Genomic DNA, 21,517 nt, shown 5'->3' with positions numbered 1-21,517 from the left:
ACTTCCCTGCATTACTCAACTGGTACTCCTTCTCTCAGTCAAGATCTACGAGTCTGTGCTACGTGTTCCAAAGAAAAATTACACACGGTCCCTAAACAAAACAGAAAGGGAGAATGAAATCCCTTTTAGAATGTCATGATTGTGCTGGAACCCAAATTAAGAGAAAAGCCATTCAGCCGACTGTGCTGACAGAGTTGTTCCAACTGTACATCCCCAGGGCTGCAAGGACATCATCCCTGACCTTATTCTGGCTTGGAGCTCACAATTCTTGCAGTGGGGCTTGAGGACTAGTATATTTTAATGTAACCCTGAGACATATTCAAATACATTTCTAACAAGAAAATTTTGACATTTTCTGATCCCCTGACTGAGGAAAGAAGAGAAAAGACACTAATGAGATAGATACAGTCCAGACTGAAGTTCATTCTCGATTTTAAGTAAAAAGCAAAGCACCAATCAAGGAGAATTATTTGTGCATCTGGAAGTACACCCCAATTAAAGTGTTGGTGAGGAGTGGGCAGTGAGGAACAGCATTGCTAGATGGCAGCATGGGTCCATAAACCTGCCCAAGTCAAGAGATGCTGACAGATCATACTGAAGGGAGGCAGCAGGGAAAGCAGACACCCCTTCACACTCTGCTCTGTCCTAGGAGCATGTGATATCCTGGCGCATTAGTATTTTCATTTATCTACCCCACACCCACAACTTTCAGACTGTGAGGCTCAAAGAGGTCATGCAGCTGTCACCAGGATGTACTGGAGAACTTCTGCTAAGGCTTTAACAACTCTTTAGGAGAGATTCAAAGACAGTCTGGGACTCTGACTTGAGGTCAATCCAAGACTGATCATGAACGTTTTGCTACCAGCACCTGGATGGTATGTGCTAGAGTTGGTGTTAGGTGCACAACCCTGTGTTCAATAGAGTTTAAAATATTTAGAGGGAGGCATGTGGGTGGGAAGGATGAGTTTCTCTAGGTCTGAAGAAGGCTTTTAAAATTTTGCTGCAGTAACTTGTACTGATGAAGGTTGAATGGTCTTCATGGTTCATAGGTTTCAATACTGTAGCTTCTGATGTCCCAAATATTCCTTACTGGGGGGAAATAAGCATTTCTGGAAACGTGGGGCCTGACTCCACCTTAGGGGGTGTTTTTGGCTAGCTCTGAGGAAGGACACATGTAAAGCCAAGGTCTGTTAGAGGAAAAAAAAATAGCTTGATAGAAATGTTAAGAAGAGATTAAAGCACTCTTGTGCAAGGAACAACCTTTTGTTTCTAAAATCAGCTGAATAGAATCAGTGTCTCCATTTCCAAGTAACCAGAAAAGAGAATCTGAGTCTCATTTCTCCCCTTGGCCAGGGTCGTAGTACCCCACCTTGTGAGTTGAAGTATAATTCCCCAAAGGAGGACTGACCTAGGTATATAGACTAAAAGAATTAAAAGGCAATTAACTTTCTAATAATGGCAAACAGATAATTGATCGCAACAGATAGATCTCAATACAGCTTTGAAACCCCAAAGCAGAGATACCAAGATGTGCAAGACAGGTTATAGTAAGGCCTAAATTAAAGACTTGTTTTTATCATAAAATGGAAAGTCAAAGCTAGAATACACAGTGATAGTCAGATTTAGCTGATATTTAATGGGTAAAGGTACTTCAACCTAATATGGTTATATTTGGTCATTGCTCTATGTTGTACTTCCAATTAAATTCCTTATGGAAATATTAACTAGTTGATTTGTTCCACTGTTTAAATAAAGCATTGTCCATCCATAAAAAAAGTAAAATCTAACACATCATGTATTCAACATTCTGAGGATCAGGTAACAAAACCTAAAGAAATCCTAGTCCAGTGTCTAATGCTGTTCAAGTAGACATCTGACATCCTTTTGACTGTCTAGCATCTGACTTCTCTTCCCATTTGGTGAATTCACCTGGTGGGTCCTGAAGGTGACAATGCCAGATATTCTCCCCATGATGACCAGCATACCCAGTCCAGACTGACTTGAGAAATGTGATGGATGAAGTAAATGGTAGAGATTCTCATTTTCTCTGGGGGTAGCCATTGTTGCAATCCTGAGTTGCTGGTATGAAAGTGGTCACAGTACAAATTGTGACATCTAGTGCCCAGTAGTAATGGCAACCATCTCCTTACCCTAGAACTTTAAAAAAACAGCCTCACTGAGATATAATTCATATATGATATAACTCGTCTACCTAAAGCATACAATTCATTGGCTTTTAGTATATTCAGAGTTGTGCAAACATCGCCACAATCAATTTTAGAACATTCTCATCAGCCCAAAAATATATCCCACACTCCCTAAGCATCATCCCCCAATCCTCTCCCCATCTCTCTCCCAGCTCTAGGCATCCACTAATATCCTTTCCATCTCCATAGATGTGCCACTTCTGGACATTTCATAAACGTGGAAGTATACAGTATGTGGTCCTTGTCTGTCTTCTTTCCCTAAGCATATTGTTTTCAAGGTTCATCCATGTTGTGGCATGAACCAATACTTCATTCCTTTTTATGGTCAAATAATATACCCCATGTATGCATAATATATCCTTTTTTTTTGTCCATTCATTAGTTGGTAAACATTTCAGTCATTTCCACTTTTGGCTCTTATGAATAGAGCTGCTATGAACACTTGTGAACAAGTTTTTATGTGGACATATCTGTTCATTTCTCTTGGGTATATATCTAGGAGTGGAATTGCTGGGTCAAATGGTGACTCTATGTTTAATCGTAAGAGGAACTACCAGACTGTTATCCAAAGTTATATCAGTTGTATCATTTTACACTCCTACCAGCAATGTATGAGGATTCTGATTTTCCCATATCTTCCAATGCTTGTTATTGTCTTTTTGGTTAGAGTTATCTTAGTAGATGTGAAGTGGTATCTTGTGGTTTTCACTTGTATTTCCCTGATGGCTAATGATATTGAACACTTTTTTCATGGGCTCATTGGACATTTGAATATCTTCTTTGGAGAACTGTCTATTCAGATCATTTGCCCATTTTAAAATTAAGCTTTTTGTCTTTTTATAATTGAGTTGTAGAGTTCACCAGACCAGTTTTGAAGCATGGTTTTAATGGTTGTTCCTGGTCACCTAAACTCTCTTTTACACACTCCTCATGATTTTCTGAACTACTAATATCCAGTGAATACAGTCATTTTCTGCTTCAATTGGTCACAGCTTCTATTGCAACTCCAAACTTGAGTGACACTGACTCTGGAACTCAAGGCAGTTCCTCTCACCTGGAGAAAATCACTTCCATGAGACATTCCTGGCAAATGAAAAGCTGTTCAAAGGAAAAGTTGTTACTAAAGGCCTGGGTTTCTGAACTGGTGATTCTTTTTTTTAATGTTTTTAAATTTAATTTTGGCGGGGGGGCGGGGGGAGGAGAAAGCACAAGCAGGGGAGGGGCAGAGAGAGATGGAAACACAGAATCCGAAGCAGGCTCCAGGCTCTGAACTGTCAACACAGAGCCCGATGTAGGACTCTAACCCACGAACCACGAGATCATGACCTGAGCCAAAGTCGGCCACTTAACTGACTGAGCCACCCAGGCACCCCAGAATTAGTGATTCTTAATTCTTAAGCTGTGCAAATTCAGTCCAAGGAAACTTGTGGGATTGACAGGTGGAAACTCTGGCAGTTTGAGCAGCAGGTAAGAACTGGATCAGAGAGAAACAGAAACATGACTCTAAGAAATGGTTGCCACTTCTTGCCACATTCCTCTAAGATTAAGTAGGCCATTGATTCTCTTAAGTTATTCAGATGGTAACACCCCACTTTTTGGCTGCTGGCAGTCACCCCTCTGCCTTGGTTCTGCAGCCACAGAGGCTGTGTTACCTTCATCTCCTGCCAGCTAGGTTGGTATCTGGGGATTTTCTTCCAAAGAGCCAAGTATGTAAATAGAGTAGCAATCCTATAAGCCGACTTAACTATACATTTTATTATCAGGCATTTATAAACACTGCTTACTTTGCGGAAACTACCTTCCCACCCCTCTTTTTGTGTCCTGGATTCTCTGAGTCAGAAAAATAAGAATATCCCTCCCTCCCAGAGTAATGAGTGATCTGAGGCCGAGGGCTTGGAGAAAGGGCTTTCTGCAGTGTCCTAGGTTATCTCCTTAACAGATGCTGATAGGTTTAAACTTTTAACCTTCTCACATTTCTGTCCTTAATCTGTCTCTATTGACCTGCATTTTTGCCAAATTCAAAGACCACTTGTCAGCTCTCATGCTGCAGTGCCCTTCTCTTGGCACCCAGGAACACGATGATTTAAGACAGTGATGGCGTGTGGCGTTGATGTAAAAGAAGGAAACCTGAGGCCCTGGGAGGAAATGTTTTATGGTGAGCTCCAATCACTTGTTCATTCAACAACCATTTCTTAAGGTGCCAGATCCTGTGTTCTAGCTGCTGGAGATGCAGCAGAGAAGCAAAGCAAGACCCCTGCCCTCATGGAGCTTTTACTCCAGTGGTGGCGATAAACCATGAATAAACGAAAAGATTTCATTTCAGATAGTGAGAGATGCTATGAAGAGCAATCTGAAATAGTGAATTATGTGATAGTGAAAGATAAGGGAGCCCAATGGGCAGAGGGGTTGAGGAAAGTCTATTTAAGAAGTCACATTTCTGGGGTGCGTCGGTGGCTTGGTGGGTAAAGCATCCAACTCTTGGTTTTCACTCAAGTCATGATCTCATGGTTTGCAGGTTCGAGCTCTGCACTGGGCTCTGTGCTGGCAGTGCAAAGCCTGCTGGAGCTTCTATATCTCCCTCTCTCTCTGCCCCTACCCTGCTTGAGCTCTTCTTTCTCACACTAAATAAAATTAAATGAAATAAAATAAACAAATGACATTTCTACCAAAACCTGAAAAGTGAATTTTGGGAAGAAGTGCCAGGGAGAGAAAATAGCAAGTCAAAGACCTGGATGCAGGAACAGCCTTCGCATGTTGGAGGTTCTGAAAGAAGCCAGCACAGCTGGAATGTACTGAACATGGCAGAATGGTGTGAGAAGAGCTGTGAGAGGTAAGCAGGCCAGGTACGGCCTTGAAACCCTATGCAATGCTTCACACCAAGAGGTGAAGTATCTTGCACCAAGTCACACAGCAAGTAGGTGGCAGAGGCAGAGTGATTATCTAGGTCTTTTCAATCCTATCAGGTGTTTTGGCATTATAACCTGGGTTATGCCCAAAACGATGCTGGATGAAGAAGGGATTTACTGAAGCCCTTCTTGGCTATCTAAAAAGTCTAAGAGGAGACAAAGGCCACAATGGTCTCATTCTTCTCCTCATTCTCTCATGGGGAAAAAAAAAACCCACAGAAACAAAAACAAAAAACAAAAACTAGATACCAAAACTTCAAAGTGTACCATGCTAAGTCCAATACAAATTCTTTTAAACAAAGGTATTACAATAAATATCTATTAAACATTTGTCATATGATCCCATAGAGCATGTAGATAAGTTATTTTGGTGTTGCTATGTTTGGCCATGAAAATTCAATCGTACTAGATTGCCTAATGTCTATTTTTAAACGTAAGACCTATTCCCCCCCTTACACACCAGGAAACTTAATATGCTAAGATGCTGGTCAGGATTAGCTATTATGTAGATTTTCTGGGTCTTTTATGGTTTTGTTGTACCCAAGATTTCTTTATCGCCCCCAGAAACCAGAGACCGCCAGGGAGGCCAAAGCACGCATGCAAAAGCAAAGGGCTTTATTACGAATTTAGGCTCGCCGGGGCCTAAACTTGGGCGCACAGACTTTACAGGCGTGGTGGATCCATGCTGAGAGCGAGTGAGCCCTGAACAAAGGTGGGGCAGGGCTTTTATGAGTTTGGGAAGGGGGAGTTACAGGAGATTGTGACATAGGTACAGTGACCCAATCATAATGGTACAACAGTATTGGCAGCAGCTCTAACCATACACACTGTTCAGAGCATTTGTTACTTTTGGCGGGACCCAATTACAACATTTAGGGTATCCTTGAAATTAACCAATTACAGAGCGAGTTCAGGGTCTTGTTTGGTGACTATCGGGTTAACTTTAACACTAGGTAACAGGGTCTTATCTAAAGTTCCCATCTGCAGGCCTTACCCTTAGGAATGGGGGGTGAGGTAGCTGGGCTTTCCTGATTGGATACCCCCGGGCAATGTATGACTGCCAAATGGCCATATGGTTCCGAAGAGACTGACCTTAGACCTTTTAGCTTAGAGGGGGAAACAAAGCCAGTCATGGCGTCTGTTAGGTTCAGACTCATGTTCTTATAGTTTGCTTTTAAAATCAGAAGTAAATTAAAATAGTTCTTTTTTAGAAGTATTTTATGCTCAAATAAAAAAGAAATTGGCTAATAAAGACCAGATATGTATCCACTGTGTATTGAGACATACAGTCTTGAAGTGAGCACTGAATTCATGAGCACCATTAGACTAGGGTTAGAACCCTAGCACACTTATGAGCTGTCTGACATTAGATAAATTACTCAGTACTGCTAAGCCTTCATTTTCTCTTTCATAAACAAAGATGAAAACAATGCCTATATCATAGAGTTATTGAGAAAATAACAAAATAACATGTGACAGTGCAAGGGATAGACTAGCTATTCCTTGACTCAATACTGGTTTTCCTTCCCTTCTCTGGGTCTCTGTTCACTCATCAGAAACATAAGTCAGGGAAATGAAGCTAAGGCCCCTTTAAGGTTAAGAGCTATCAGCAGCCAGGCTTTCCTGCCAGATTTGGGACCACAGGACCCTGAAATTTTTTTCTGTAGGCAGAAAGAGAAGTGCTAGCAAGGTGGACCCAGAGACTGACACAGACTCTGAGACTTGATGGGATGACGCCTGCCTCAGCTCCCCAGGCCAAATTCATTTTACTAATGCATCTGCTTCAACTAATTACAAGTGAGATTATTTGTTTACTGGCTGCCCTCTCCAGAGACTACATTCTAAAGATTAGGAGTTCTGTTTTGTTCACTCATTCTGTGTAGGTACTCAATAAATTTCTGTTGAATGAATGAGCCTCTTTTCTTATAGTAGGGACATTTCTGAAATTGAAGGTGTCATGAGCTTGCTAAGCTTCCCCATGGTATTGGCGCCTCAGCATCCATTTTGTTTGTTCAAGTGCCCTGCGGGAGCCTTAAACTAACCGTCCTTGGTAAGTCAGAAGAGTTACATGCCATTGAAAGTTCCTGATAGGACTTCCCCAAAAGTTCTTGTGATCAACAGTCTCCTCCATGCCTCCCCTCTGTAGGCCCCTTACCAAAACCCCACTAATTTTAGTTCAAATTGACTGGTCCAGTCTTAGCCCAGGCAACCCAAAGCCCTCCACTCATGGATCCTAATAAAGGCACTTTTCTTGGGGTCTTGACCTTCTCTTTGCTTGCACTCTGCCTTCACCTCAGGTGTGGCCCCAAGAGGTATGTATGCTGTGAACTTCCTCTAGGGCTTGTCAGTAATAAAGATCCAATTGCAATTTCTGTTGTGGTCTTTTGTCAGACTATGGCTCACCATCTGGCACCCTATGCTCCACTTAACAAATATTAATTTAACAAAGTCATAACAGGAGGAAATCAATCTTATTTACAAATCAACAATTTTAAGTGCCCTAGTGAATTCAGCCATTAAGAGGAAATGTGTGGTGAATGTAAATGTGTAGTATGTAAAAATTTTTAAAGAGAAGCATATGCAAACTAAGCAAATATAGTAATGGCTCTGAGAGAAGGCTTTGAGTGTTCAGTTTGGAAGACAGGAGTGGCATCAATTAATCTTCCCACATATCTTGGACTTTATCAGATTAGAATGTGGAATTTTGGAACTGAATACTCCAGTTGTCTTAATAGAGTACTTTTTTCTGGGCAAAAAGCAAAAGCCTATTCTTATCCTCCCATCTATGATTTGGCTGAAGGGTCAGACTAGGGGAGGCTTTCCAACAAGTCACACAAGGTGGGAATGATGACTGCAGACATCCTAATTGAACAATCCCTTGGTACTTATCACTGTCCCCTCCAAGCTACTGTGTTTCCAGAGTCACTGGACATCGTCAATTCCTGGAAAATGAATAGTACAACACTTCTACCTAACCTAACAGATTCAACATCCCAACTAAATTTGCTTCTCATGGGAGTCTGGATGACTTGGCATCCACTTACTTATTCATTCATTCAGTTATTCATCCCATTCACTCATTCATTCAACAAATATTCTCACTCTTGGAAATGCTAAGTGCTTCTGGGTGGATGAGAAAATGAAAGCCAGGCAGAGGAGCAACTAGCAGCAGGAGAGCTGTAACCAGGGGCTAAAGGAATATCTAACCATATACGGTACCTGAAATACCTTTCTGACCAGCTGTGGCATTACCTCTGCAAAACCTTTCTAAGTCTCATTTTAAGAAGAATATATGTCTTTTCTCTATTCCTTTGTTAATATCCTTAGTGTAGTGCTTATGACATTATGTTGGAGCTAACTGTTTCCCCGTGACTGATGGTGAGCTCCTGGAGAGAAAGAACCATGCCATCCAATCACCTTTATGTTCCTGGTACCTAGCACCTTTATATTCCTGGTGCCTAAAGTTGTGTACATATAAACAACTTCAGGAGCAGTTCTGTGGATTCCAGTGAAGCTAATGGATGTTCACACCTGCCCTAATACATTAGCCACTAACCACATGTAGCTACTGAGTACTCGAAATGTAGCCATGGGAGGAAAATTAAGATGCACTGTAAAAGTAAAACATACATCAAATCTCAAAGACTTAGCATAAAAACATGTAAGATATCCCATTAATAATTTTATATTAATTACATGTTGAAATGATAATAACTAGTGTATTGGGTTAAATAAAATAAATTATTTAAATTAATTTATTTTTACTTATTTTAAGGTGGCTACAAGAAAATTTTAAGTTACCTATGTGGCTCACATTATACATATTTTGGAGAATGCTGGACTAAGCCAAAGATAACTATGTCAGGTACAAACCACATCCCAAGTTTTTTACCTGATTCTCTAAGATTTCTTGGTTGGAAAGGGAATTTGGTTATATTGTCTGAATTGAGTCAAGGTTTTGACTAAGCCTAGGTTCAGAATATCCGGGAAATAGATACATTTCTTTTATTTTTGCAACGTTCTACAGTCAATATATTGCAAACATTAGGTTTGCTCTTTAAAAAAAAATAGTCCAACTCTTGCTGTATTCCTTATATTGAGTCAAAGTCTAACCAAGGGCATGTAATACTCATGCAGCCAGCACTTAAATAGCTCCTCAGTTTCTGGCTCCAAGCACTGTTTTATCCTCTCTCCTCCCCCTGTGTCTCTGGCATCCTGAGCAGTCACCCCTCCTCCCATCGCAGCTCTTTCCACTGACCTCCAAAGAGGGCTGGCTCAAATAACACACTTGTCAAAACACCTGGGTAAGCACAGCAGTGGGAGACATCATATAAATAGACATGGAAACAGAGTGCTCCGTACTGATAACAAAAACCACTTACAAACTCCCTTCACCTTCCAAAAATTTTGTTTCTTACCATGATTACTTAAATGTAAATGTCACTACGAATTTTAATTCTGTCACCTTACACAGACCTTTTTTATATGAGCACTGGCAAAACTGCAATTCAAGAGGAGTTTTAGGTTTTGGGTATTGCCATGGCATTACCTCTTTGTCCTTAAACAGAGAAATTAAAACAGAACAAGAGAAAATGATCCAAAGCAAAAATGCTGAAAAATTTGTAACTAATCTGTTAGAAAGACTAAGAATCCAGCTTCACTGCTCTGCAGTCAGAAAAATGCAGAAATAATGAATTCATATTTACATATTTCCCACCATACAGGAGACCATGAATTTGAAACATTTAGCACAGTGTTTGGCATAAAGTCGGTGTTCAATAAATATTATTAATGAATATATGAATGTATAGATTCTTACTTTCTAATGGAATACTGCAATCACCATGTTTTCTTGTTTGTTTGTTTTAAACCTTGAGTGGTTTGGTAGGCTGAATCCAGCTTCCTTTTTCACTCAGAAAAAACTCTGAAGTCCTTACTATGGCCTACAAAATGCTACCTGATCTGCAACCCAACTACCCTCAGACTCATCTCCCACCTCTCCACTCTCATTATTTACTCTGCTCCAGCAACCCAACCTCCTCCTCAAATAAGCCACACATAACCCTGCCTCAGAGCCCTTACACCAGCTCTTCTCTTTGCCTAGAACCCTCATTCCTTCAGTCTCTGCTCAAACGTCACCTTACAGAGAGGCCTTCCTCAACGACCTTATCTAAAGCAGCAAAACCCTTATCCTGCTGCATTTGTCTTTGTACCACTTACTGCCACCTGACATCTTTCATATTTGTTTGTTTCTTTGTCTCCCCGGACTGGAAAGTCACTCACTCCCAGGAGGGCAGAAACTTCGTTCATTTTGTTCACTGCTATATCCATTGTGCCCAGAGAGTGCCTGGCACATAGTAGCTCGATAAATATTTGTTGAAAGAATAAACTAATGAACATTAGATTGGAGCTCTGACACCTGGATTAAGTCCCAACTTTACCACTAAAATGTTGTGTGACTTTGAACAAATGTTCCCTGACACTCAGTTTCCTGAATCTGCAAAAGGACTGTCTGGGAACAGAAATTTCTAAAGCTTCTCCCAGCTCTGAAATCCTGTAGGTTTTATAGAGATGCTTTTTACATAGAACTTTGGTATGAAGTTTAACCAACACAAAAATATCCATATATTATTAGCTTTCTAGTCACTTCATTATAATCAGATACCCTGCTCCAAAGGCCCCTTATGAAGCCTTCTCCAACCCTTCCAGGCAGGATGGATCTCAGAACTTTCTCCCTATTTTGATGTACTTCATACAGACCTCCCCGCTCTGCTTAAATCTCTTATAACGTTAATGACACAATTATGTTTTTCTGTTTCTCCAAGTAGAATGTGAACACCTTGGAACAGTAATGGATTCCTAATAATTTCTGTATCCCTAGCACCTTGCATAGTCCATGGCAATCAGCAGGCATTCCATGAATGTTTAGTGAACGAATACAGGAAAAAGTCAAAGTGGAGCACAATCATTACTCATTGGAATCTGAGACCATTATGCCTCTCTCACTGATGAACGTGGGCAGAAGAAATCATTTTGTGGCCAATAAATGATTCATCTGACGGCCAGTGATGTTTCATCTGAAGGGAGATAAGAAACTAAAACATACTGGGAACCTCCTAAAGGCAAGTACCTTACATTCACATAGTTGATGACAACCTTATACATTATACATTCCTTATACATTAGGAATTCTTAATACCATTTTACAGATGAGAAAACTGAGGCTCAGAGAAAGTAGGAAATTTGCTCATGATAGAATAGCTAGTAGGATTCACACTCAGGCTTTTTCAGGCCATTTATCATAATCATACCACTAAATAATACATCAGGAGGGTAGTTCTCTGATCCGATATAAGCATTGGCATGTGTAATGGTGAGTTTGTCTGCACTAGAAAAGAATTTTTATAATTAAAGGGGATTTTTTTTTCCTTGATTCAGAAAGGTGGCTATATAGGTAACTCCAAATACCATTCCTGAAATGTTCTTTATTAACCTTTTATTATATGCTTTATTTATTATAGTAACCTTTATTAACTTTTTAGGAAACTTTACTAACCTTTTAGGCCTATTCCCAATACCTATTTTGTTTTACAGTGAGATCATTCTAAATTTTACAATGAATATTTTTTCCATATTCAACATATATACTTATTATATTTTTAGAGGCCTTTATAAATAGCATTTTAATAATGGCTTAATAATATCACATAAAGTAGATGCAACAGTCAATCATTCTGTTGTTAATATTAGGCTATTTCCATTTATTATTAGGTGCCCCTTCATTTAAAAAAAAATCAGTTTGTAATTTAATTTCTGAGAATGGTTCTGACCTCCAAGAAAATGCAAATAACTTTTCCATTCAAGAAGGGGGAAAATTTCCACTATTATGCAAAATGAATTTTTCAAGGTAGAGGCTAGTAGGAGCTTCTGTAGGAGCTACTGTGTCACCTACAGTAAGGGTCTCTCCTGCAAAGGAAGGGAGGTGGTGAAAGCCCAGAAGTGGCTTGGAGGAAACACCCAGGCTCACATCCGGGTTCTTAACAATGACTTGCCTTATACCCTGAGGAAATTATACAAGGCCTCAGTTTCCTCATCTATAAAAGGAAAGTCATCTCATAGCGTTTAAAATGAGAAAACATATGTAAACACTTAGCACTAAGCCTGGCACAGTGAGTGGATCCTCTTACCACTGTAAACCTTTGGCAGAAGAGGCAAAAGGAAGGGGTAAAAAATAGTGAGGTGTCCTTTACAGAATATTCCAAGTCCTCACCTCTAGCCACAGAAGAAAAAGACCTTTAGGCCATATTTGTAAACGCTCACAACAAAATGGTTTGATTTCTAACAATACTTCAAGGTAGGGAAAAGTCTGGGACTCTCACTTCCCCCAGGAAGTCCTGCTCACTGACATTTCTCTACCTCTATAGCCTCACTGCCTTCTCCTCTCCCTTGGCCCTCACCACGGTTCAATCTACACATCTTTCTTCCTCTTTGCTACTGTCTCTGATCTGAGCCCTCCAGAAACCAACTTTCCAATCTGCCAATCTGCTGTCAGTAATCTTCCCCTAACTCCAATCTGTTTCCAATCTGAGGTAAATCTTTTTCAGAATTACTGATTTCTTGTAACTCATGCTATCAAATTCAAAATATAAAAGTGTGATGGTTTGAAAGCCTCGGCGCCCACCCCCCGCCATTCCCTCCTGTTTCCCTCACTCTACTAATTACAGTTCTGGCCCTCATGTCCACCTGACCACCTGCAGTCAAAGCAGGCTGAAACTTACTGCAGATAAATCCTATCTTTACCTGAACATCCTGACCTTCATCAAAGGGCAAAGTAATCCCACGGTGGTGTTTGGAAATCATTGTCAGCTGCTCACATTTTAGAATGAATGCGTTTTCAGATTCTCTAAGTGGTAAATTTTGGTTGGGCAAAGATATAAAGATCCCCAACGCCACTAAATGGCAAAGGTTCTAAAGGCTGGGACTGACAGTACTGCCTGGTCATCACGGGTCCCTCCTCCATTTCCCACAGATGCCTGCTCTTCTGCCTCTCTTTTCTGCATCTTTTGCCTACTCTCTAAGGCCCAGGTCATGCCCACTTCCTCTCAAGGCAGTCACACACTGTCCTCCGAGCTTCCACAGTATGCACGGCCTGTCCTCCCTGACCCTCTCATTTCTTTAGCACATAAACTCAATACTCCCCATATTGCTCCCTTTTTCCATAAAGTCCTTGAGGGCAAGGACTATGCCTGCTTCCCACTCAGCAACTGTGTGGTCAATATGTAAGTCTTATCGGACCACCATTGCAGTCTTCTCATCTGACTCACCATTCACCTTAATCAGTGCTACTCTACGGGCTACTTCAACTTCAGCTCTGCGTGGGCTTCGGTTGGACAGAACTTTTAACTTTGAGTTAGGTATTCTGAAATGCTGCACATCCATCTGTCACCTACAAAGCCTTTCTTACTGATATTAATAGATTTCGGAAAGGACGTGACTGACTGACCAAACAAAAAACCAACCCATGCCCAAAGAGAACGTGTGAAAGTAGAAACAAATCCAAATAGGAGAGGATTCCTACTATTCCCATTTTAGCACATACGTGAAGACAGGGAGGGATATGTAAGTGGAAGGAGACCCACATTTTTATACCATATTACTTCAGTGTAATCACATTAATTGAAACGATATTTGGAACCATGGAGGGGGGGCGGGGAGCACGATTTTAAGAACAGGGGTTACTGAAACTCAGGCTTCTTTGGTCCGAAGATTCTATAAGCCTTTGTACCAAAGTAAACCTCAGAGCGACCGAGTCCAGTGCTAGGTTCCAACAGACTTCCAGTTATCTGAAGGCTCCAGAGCAGCCTCCTCCGCCTCCTCCCCCGGTGCCTACCCCCTTCTCTTCTAGCTCCTGTTTTCAAGATTGTTCCTAAGCCTTTGGCCACATGTAAGCGTTTCAGCACATTCTGTAGTCAGGCAGGACCCTAAGTAAATCCCCGGGAATAAACAAGAGCAGCAAGTCACAAGTTGCTGGGAGGGAGGGGGGAGTGAAAGAGGGAAGGGGGGCGGTGATGAACTTCGCTGCCGCAGGCGGGCCTGTCACTCCAGCTGACAGCAGGCACCTTCACCTTCAAGTTCCTTACCAAGGCAGCACGCCCTGAGAGAAAGTGCTTAGCTCGGAGGAAATGAACTCTAGCGCAAGAGCAAGAGAAGGGAAACGTGCGGAGCGCGCCTGCGAAGCACCTGCCCTGGCGGCCGCGTTTCCACGCCTGGGCTCCGGCCTGAGGAGAGGGGCGCACGCTACCTGGCGTCCGGCTCCTCTTCCGACTCGGCGGCCGTCTCGTCCTCCTCGTCCTCCTCGTCTTCGTCGCTCTCCAGCCTTCGGGTCGCCTCCTCGTCCCCGTCGGAGCCGAAGGGGCTCTCCACGGCATAGTTGCTGTCGCTGCTCGCCATCGTGCCTCTGCCGGGCCGGAGCCGGAGCCGGAGCCGCCCGCGCGCGCCTGGTGTTCTCCCTCTGACTGCGTCTCTGGCCCCGGCCCGGCCCTGCCCCTGCGCGCGGCTCGGGTTCCGGCCCTGGGGGCGGGCTGGCCCCGCGACTTTAAATAGAAGGCGTCAAAGTTTCGCCATCGGGCTTCTGGGGCCCGGGCTCAGCTTCTCCTCTTCCCCCGCGTCTGCCAACTTCCCCCCAGCCCTCCCCACCAGTTTAGGCGGATCCCAGGCGGCCCTTTGGGCAAGCAGTGATCCTTAGTCCTAGAGGGGCAGGACCCAGCTGCACCAGGGAGTTGAAAGGAGAAAAGGCACCCAGCCCCGCCTCCTTCCCACCAGTGTGATTTTGGTAGGCCCCATGTTTGGTACAGAACTACTTGATAAACCTTTCAACCCAACCGAATAACTACTCCTCACTGAGCAGAGCCCTTACTAGTTCAGGCACACTAAGGGTCTCGCTTTCACTTATCCCCTCAGGATTCTGCGGTGGTACGTTTAACTGCAATGCTGGTTTTCTAGATCAGAAAACCGTGGTTCAAAGAGCTTGGGAAGCGGGCTTGCTCAAGCTCTCCTGCCTAGCCTAAGTGATCCAGGAGGAAACAGCTATGTCTGTCTTTTTCACAAGCCCAGTTTCCAACCCTTGTTCTTTTACATTTGCATATCAATCGTGTATTCTCTTACCCTGGCCCCTATTCAGGGAGGACATTTTTATCTCCCCTAAATAACCTTGAAGAGAAATAACTTTGCCACACTGGCCAACGTCTAAGGTTTGTCTGAAGCTCAACCCAAACGTCCCAGACCTTTTACTGGATCATGTCATGCCATGCTCAAAACCCTCAATGGCTTCCCTGTGCTCAAGGACTAAAGCCCAAGCTCCTGGGGAAGAGGAACACTGGATAACAAAAACCCAAATTTGTAAGTCAGGATTCCCAGCATTTATTAAGTCACACCATTGTGCCTTTATTTACAGTTTCTTCTGCCTGGGAGGTTTTCCCACCTTTCTATACCTGGTGACTCACCATTCAAGATCACTTTCTCTGATATGCTCAGGTTAAATTCAATCCTATATTCAAATCATGAGTAAATTCCTTACTCATCTTTTCCCCGCACTATCCCCATCTCTTACAGTCCCAGAAGGAAGCCAAGTACTTGGCACATAGTAGATGCCTAATGAATATTCCCTGAAGAAAACCGGAACAGACCTGCTGAGTACATAAAACAGGTAATCTGTTGAAATCTTTACAATACATATTATTCTTTTCATGAAGATGATTTTATGTATAGAATAAAACACTAGAAGAGCCAACATTTATTTTTAATTACAGCAAATTCTATTCAGAGTTGTTAAATATGATGAACATAAGTTAGGTAGTATTCACCAGTTACACTAGCTTATAGGTGTGCATTAATTCTGAGCAAAGAACTGCAATAGTCCAGTTACACAAGTTACAGTATAGAATTATCAGCTGGTATGTGTGAGAAGAGACAGAAGTCCAGTCTTCCAGGGTTCACTAAACCAAGTTTAACATCACCAACAGTCATTATCCTAACAAAAGCCAGGCTTTTCCAACTAGTAGTCCCAAATGATTGCTCACCTAGGACAAAGGCCATTCAGTCACAGTCCTGGGAATGTGTTAGAGCACTAATCAGAATTACAGGAAGTCACTGTATACTCCTTCCATTTCACTCAACATTGCTTGGGAACACTAACTAAAGCCAACAAGATTTATTTGAAAAGATCCTAGTTCAAACCATCCCAAAATTTATACTGCAATTCAGATAGCACATTTTTAACTTTCTAACACTACTTTCTTAACGCATACAAATATATAGAAATGGCCAGATCAAAACAAATAGAAAATTTTAAAAATGTATTATTTACCACACAAGTAATTGAAACTGAAAACAATTTAAGTCTAAAAAATTCCCTCATATATTAACAGCCCACTTATCTGACACATTTGGCTATCACAAGATACATAATCCTAAATTTCAGTCAATTGACTTAGATATTTGGGTATAAGTTTATTAACTTCTTTATGTATTTATTGTAGCAAGGTAGCTAAAAAGTAGCAGCAGTAAGAGGGGGTGATGGGAGTATGGCACTGAGAGCTTAGAAAACAGTGGCAGTGGAAGGGTCCACACCCCGGTAAACGCTGGGGCCCTCTTAGGAAATGTCCTCATACTACAGGGGCAGAACTCCCAACAAACTTACCCATCCCCGAGAGCCACACAGTATTAGCACAGAGCATTAGGACTACTTTTTACTGTTTTCAATCATGACCAGTCATCACTAGAATATTAATTATATTCAACACATTCTAATAAAAAAGAGGTGACCCATGTATATTTTAGGTAAATTTCCAAGAAGGAGAATTAATCTGTAAAGCTTAATTGCTTCAACTTCCAGAGAAACAGGGTGTGGAGGTGGTTAGCTGGCTGAACCAAGAACTATCTCCACTGTGAGATTTTCTGTATAATATAAATTATCAAGCATAAAATTTAGATTCAGTTCAATAACTACAGCCTCATCTCAGAAGTAAAGACTTGCACAGAGAAAAACAACACATCAACAATTTCCATATATAAACTTTATTCCATTTGACATCATACAAAAATTTAAACTTAAAGAAGAAAATTAAAATCTGCACCTTTACAAGTCAAAGAAAAGCAAGAGTCTTATTAGCATTTGAATTGGTCTGCAAAAAACTCAAATACATTAGAGGTACAAACTGTGCTACAGCAGGTCTAAAAGAAGTTGTACACAGTCCTTTTGAAAAAGTTAAAATGGTTTTCAAGATTACTTCTCATATTTAAATGTACAGGCACTGACCAATTTACAAATATTTACATAAACCAAAATCAACCTTAATAAACACTATAGCTTTTTTTTTAGCAGCCACCATTACTTCATACGGAAAAAAAAATACTAAAAAAGATATCTTTACAAACAGTAAGCTTTTATAATAATTTTATGTCTTACCTAAAACATTTTATAGTGGCTTACTGCCTAAAAATTCCAGTTTAGATTACAATCCTATAATTGTACACAGACAAACTCTGATACTATCAATAGGATATAATCTCAACTCTGTTCTTTCAGTTTCTGTTGCTTCATGTCACAGGGAAAATAAAAGGAAAATGTGAAATAAAGTAAAAGTGCACATTGCACTGACCTATCATAAAGCACAGAGGACTTAATCTTTTCAAAAAGTCTACAATGAACTAGTTCTTTAAAACAACTTACTAACTGCTGAACAATACAGAGTGCTCATATTACTACAGTGCAAAATGTACTGTTTTCAACAAAAAATTTAAAGCAGTCTCAAGAGTACATCAAAAGCACACGAGGTACTAATGAAATGCTAATATAGACACACCCAAAGCCTCAGTCTATCCCGGTAGTCAAGTGAAGACTTAAGGCAATTGTCCAGTATTTCATGCCTTTGCAGTGATTTCAGCGAAATAACAGATTTCATTTTGTTTCAAGTAACCGAATAACTGGCTTGAATCTTCACTTTACCAGAACAGACAGGCAACAAACTATCTACTGTATGTTTTCTGTTAAGTATGTGTGAATCAGTCCCTTCCCAAAATTCCACACATCTCTTCAATATTAGCATGTGGTATAATTAATTGAAGTTATATCAAAAACCTTTTATTTTTTCAGATAATTCCCCCAAAAATATTTTATCTGATCTCTTGAAAATTCATGCCATAATATTACTAATCAATGTAAACATTTTCAAAAATACATCTTTAAATCAAAGGGTTTTATTAAGAAATGTCATAATAAAATATGCAATCTTTATAGAAGTATGTCCTCTTAAAAATAAAACATGAAAACAAGAACAGTTAAAAAGAAACCATGATGGAGGTAAACAAAATGCACTGTGGTGTTACTGTTGTTCTTTATTTCTCAGAAGGATTTATTAAGAAATAGAAGCCAGTTATCTTTTCAGGGTAGCAGCTCTTAAAGGTAGTATACTGTTCAAATCTCTTTTGTTTTTCAATCTGTGCCATGACTGGGAGAAAAAGGAAAAAATCATTCTTAAAACATAAAATGTAAGTGGAACAAAAGACTGAAAGGAGAGTTACTGGAGTGTTAACACTGAGTCTCTCTAGGTGGTAAAATCTGGGGTGATTTTGTGTGTGTGTATGTGTGTGTTTTTATCTCCCAAGTTTTTAATAGTAAGTCTTGTTTCTGACATCAGAAAAGAAAATGTTACTTAAAAATTCTATTATCTGTGTGGTTCCAACTCATTAATAAAGAAATGAACAAACACATAGGTGGTACGAAGAGATACAACTGACAATATTAACATTTATTCACAGATTTAAATAATTTCATCTAAATAGCAAGTAATTAAGACAAAACCTTTGGGTTTGAGAGAGTGTGAGATTACGTCAATTATTTGGTTGACTAGTTTGCATCTATAAGCTTTTTCAATTAAAAATAGTACTATGAGGCAGACAGTAAATCTCTAACAAACCACTTTTTTTTGTACTTCTGAAAAAGAAGAGCAAACAAACTTGTAAAAAGAAAAAACTTGAAATTCTTATTCACAGGCTAACAATTCGGCTCACTACTTGCTGACTGCATATCTTTGTGTTTTATTCTTACTTTAGTTGTTCAACTGACTAAAAGTATTGGTTTTATAGCTAAACAATCCTAAATGAAAGCTCAGGCATCAAGAAAGACAACAATGCAGCAATGCTATTTATTTTTGAGTTCTCAATTTAATCTGATAGACAAAAATATTCCCTCTTGGATATTTGTTTTGTCCTGCAGAATTCCATTAATTTTAAATTTTCTATTCTGGTTGATAAAGAGAGGGCCTAATAGTGAAGGAGAGCTTGTAATATGACACACTTACATTTTTAATTATCATCAAAATAAAGTCTACTTTGTATGTCTAATGAAAAAGTTTTCCTCTAAAATGACCTTCACAGTTCGCTGATCTGTTTTTCTTTAATGAAGCATTCTCACCTGTCTCACAGTATAGAGCTGCGTCAATGTGTTTCTACACTGTACTTCAAACTCCTTGAGGAAAGAAACCACACCTAGCAAAATCACTGATGAATAAATTCATACTGTGTGCTAAAGACTAAGGAATAATTAATAGCTCACATACATACTGCTAAAGTTTATATTAGCTTCATAAGACAGGAACCAGGGCTATTCTGTCCTATTAGAAATATATATTTTTTCATTTTCAAAGGATACTAGTCCACTAAGGTTTCTAGAGTTAATCTGATACATTGTTTACCTTTAAAAATTGATCCTTGATCATGTCAAATTTCTGCTTTTCATGCACAGCTCTGGCCGTATTTGTTCCATCAAAAGGTTCTGCAATGTTAAATGTACATATAAACAAGACATTATTAAAATGAGAATTTTGGTTTTTATATTAGGTTGAACTATATGAAACTGCCGATATTTGACAGTTTTTAACCTAGGAAATAGCACCTGTACATTGTGAATCCTAATCTCTTATTAAATATATGCATAAGAAAATTTTTATACCTGTGCACTAATAAGGTAGACAGAATTCAAGTGATAGGCTAACTAAAAACAAAGTCATCAGCATAGGTATGTTTTAAGTCTAAATCACAAAAGTAAGATTTCTGAAGAACGACAGAGGGTCAAAGACCTATCCCCTACCCTTAGAGAACTAAAAATAAAGAACAAAGAATTACCAAAAAGAACAAAACACTATACACAAAAAAGGTGGTCAATGACAAATATCACAGAAAGGTAATTTTAAATTAAATTTAAAAGATCACTGATTTATCCAGCAGGAAAAAGGTCAATACCTTTGAAACTAGAAGTGCAATAACTCCTGAGGATGGAAAACAGTATAAAGTTAGGGTGTGAGTGGACAGTTTAACAGTTTAGAAAAAGATACAGTGAGAACAGTAACTTGTAGGAGAGCTTTGGCAGTGAAAGAAGAGAGAGAAACAGGACAGAAAGTATAAAAGACGGGAATAACACAAAGGAAAAGTTTTATGTGTGTGTGTGTGTGTGTGTGTGTGTGTGTCTCTAACATTACCTTTCACATCTTCACCTCCACCCCACTAACCCTTCCTCCACAAGGTAAGCGTCCATATACAGAGATAAGGAACCTGTCAATATGAGAGTACAAGGAAACTGAGGATACTACTGACAAAATGGGGGAGAACTAAAGGCATGAGAAATGGGATGGGATAGCTGAAATAATGCCAGAGCAGGTAAAAATTACTACTGTTTAAGAATTTTGGCACTGAAAAAGGAAGAAAAAAAAACCACACCTACCTACAAGAGTCAGTACCAATCAAGAGTATTTTTCAAGGATGAAAAGACCGATGTATGCTCTAAAGCTGAAAGAGAATGACTAAAGAGAAAGAGAAGGAAGTTGCTAGAAAGAAGAAATGGAACTGAGGGGAAAGACCTGGAAAAAGGATGGAAGAATAGGAAATCTGATGAAGAGATTCTCTAGATTTGTCATATAACCTAAGCAGACCCATAATTTTAAAACACTCCTTTTTATATACATTTTTGATTGTTTAAAAAGGCTATTTTTAAAAGGAGTTTATTGTCACAATACAAGCATACCTTGCTTTATTGCCCTTCACGTTATTGTACTTCACAGATACTGTGTTTTTTGTGGCAACTCTGTGTTTAACAAGTCTACTGGTGGCATTTTTCCAACAGCATTTGCTCACATTGTTGTCTCTGTCACATTCTGGCAATCCTCACAACATTTCAAACTTTTCATTCTATTATTTATACCTGTTATAGTGATCTGTGATCAGCGCTCTTCGATGTTGCTATAGTAATTCTAAGGGAGCACCATGACCACACCCATATAGGAAGGCAAACTTAGTAGATATTGTGAGTGTTCTGACTGCTCCACCCACTGGCCGTTGCCCTGTCTCTCT

At 40.0% G+C, this 21,517-nt stretch overlaps 2 protein-coding genes across 6 annotated transcripts in view; both read right to left on the bottom strand.

The window, feature by feature from the left end:
* Positions 1-14,662, bottom strand: part of CMYA5 (cardiomyopathy associated 5) — an 87,635-nt gene extending 72,973 nt beyond the window's left edge. Inside the window, exon 1 of the mRNA XM_029941222.1 lies at positions 14,415-14,662. Coding sequence (XP_029797082.1) covers positions 14,415-14,563 — 149 coding nt within the window. The 5' untranslated portion in view covers positions 14,564-14,662. The remainder of the gene's footprint in view (positions 1-14,414) is intronic.
* A 2,505-nt stretch (positions 14,663-17,167) lies between these two features.
* The window catches only part of TENT2 (terminal nucleotidyltransferase 2), a 70,557-nt gene continuing 66,207 nt past the window's right edge, over positions 17,168-21,517 (bottom strand). For 4 of the 5 annotated variants that reach the window (XM_029942491.1, XM_029942494.1, XM_029942492.1 and 1 more), the window contains 2 exons: positions 19,867-19,946; positions 17,168-18,621 (listed from right to left, as the gene is read on the bottom strand). In XM_029942491.1, the coding sequence (XP_029798351.1) occupies positions 18,547-18,621; positions 19,867-19,946 (155 nt within the window). In that variant the 3' untranslated portion in view covers positions 17,168-18,546. Of the gene's footprint in view, positions 18,622-19,866; positions 19,947-21,517 lie in introns of those variants that run through there. The other variant, XR_003909951.1, reaches the window with a different exon arrangement.

The sequence above is a fragment of the Suricata suricatta genome, chromosome 6, assembly GCF_006229205.1.
Source record: "Suricata suricatta isolate VVHF042 chromosome 6, meerkat_22Aug2017_6uvM2_HiC, whole genome shotgun sequence".
Lineage (NCBI taxonomy): Eukaryota > Metazoa > Chordata > Mammalia > Carnivora > Herpestidae > Suricata > Suricata suricatta.
The sequence above is the reverse complement of the archived record's forward strand: the minus strand, read 5'-3'. Positions and strand labels throughout refer to the sequence as shown.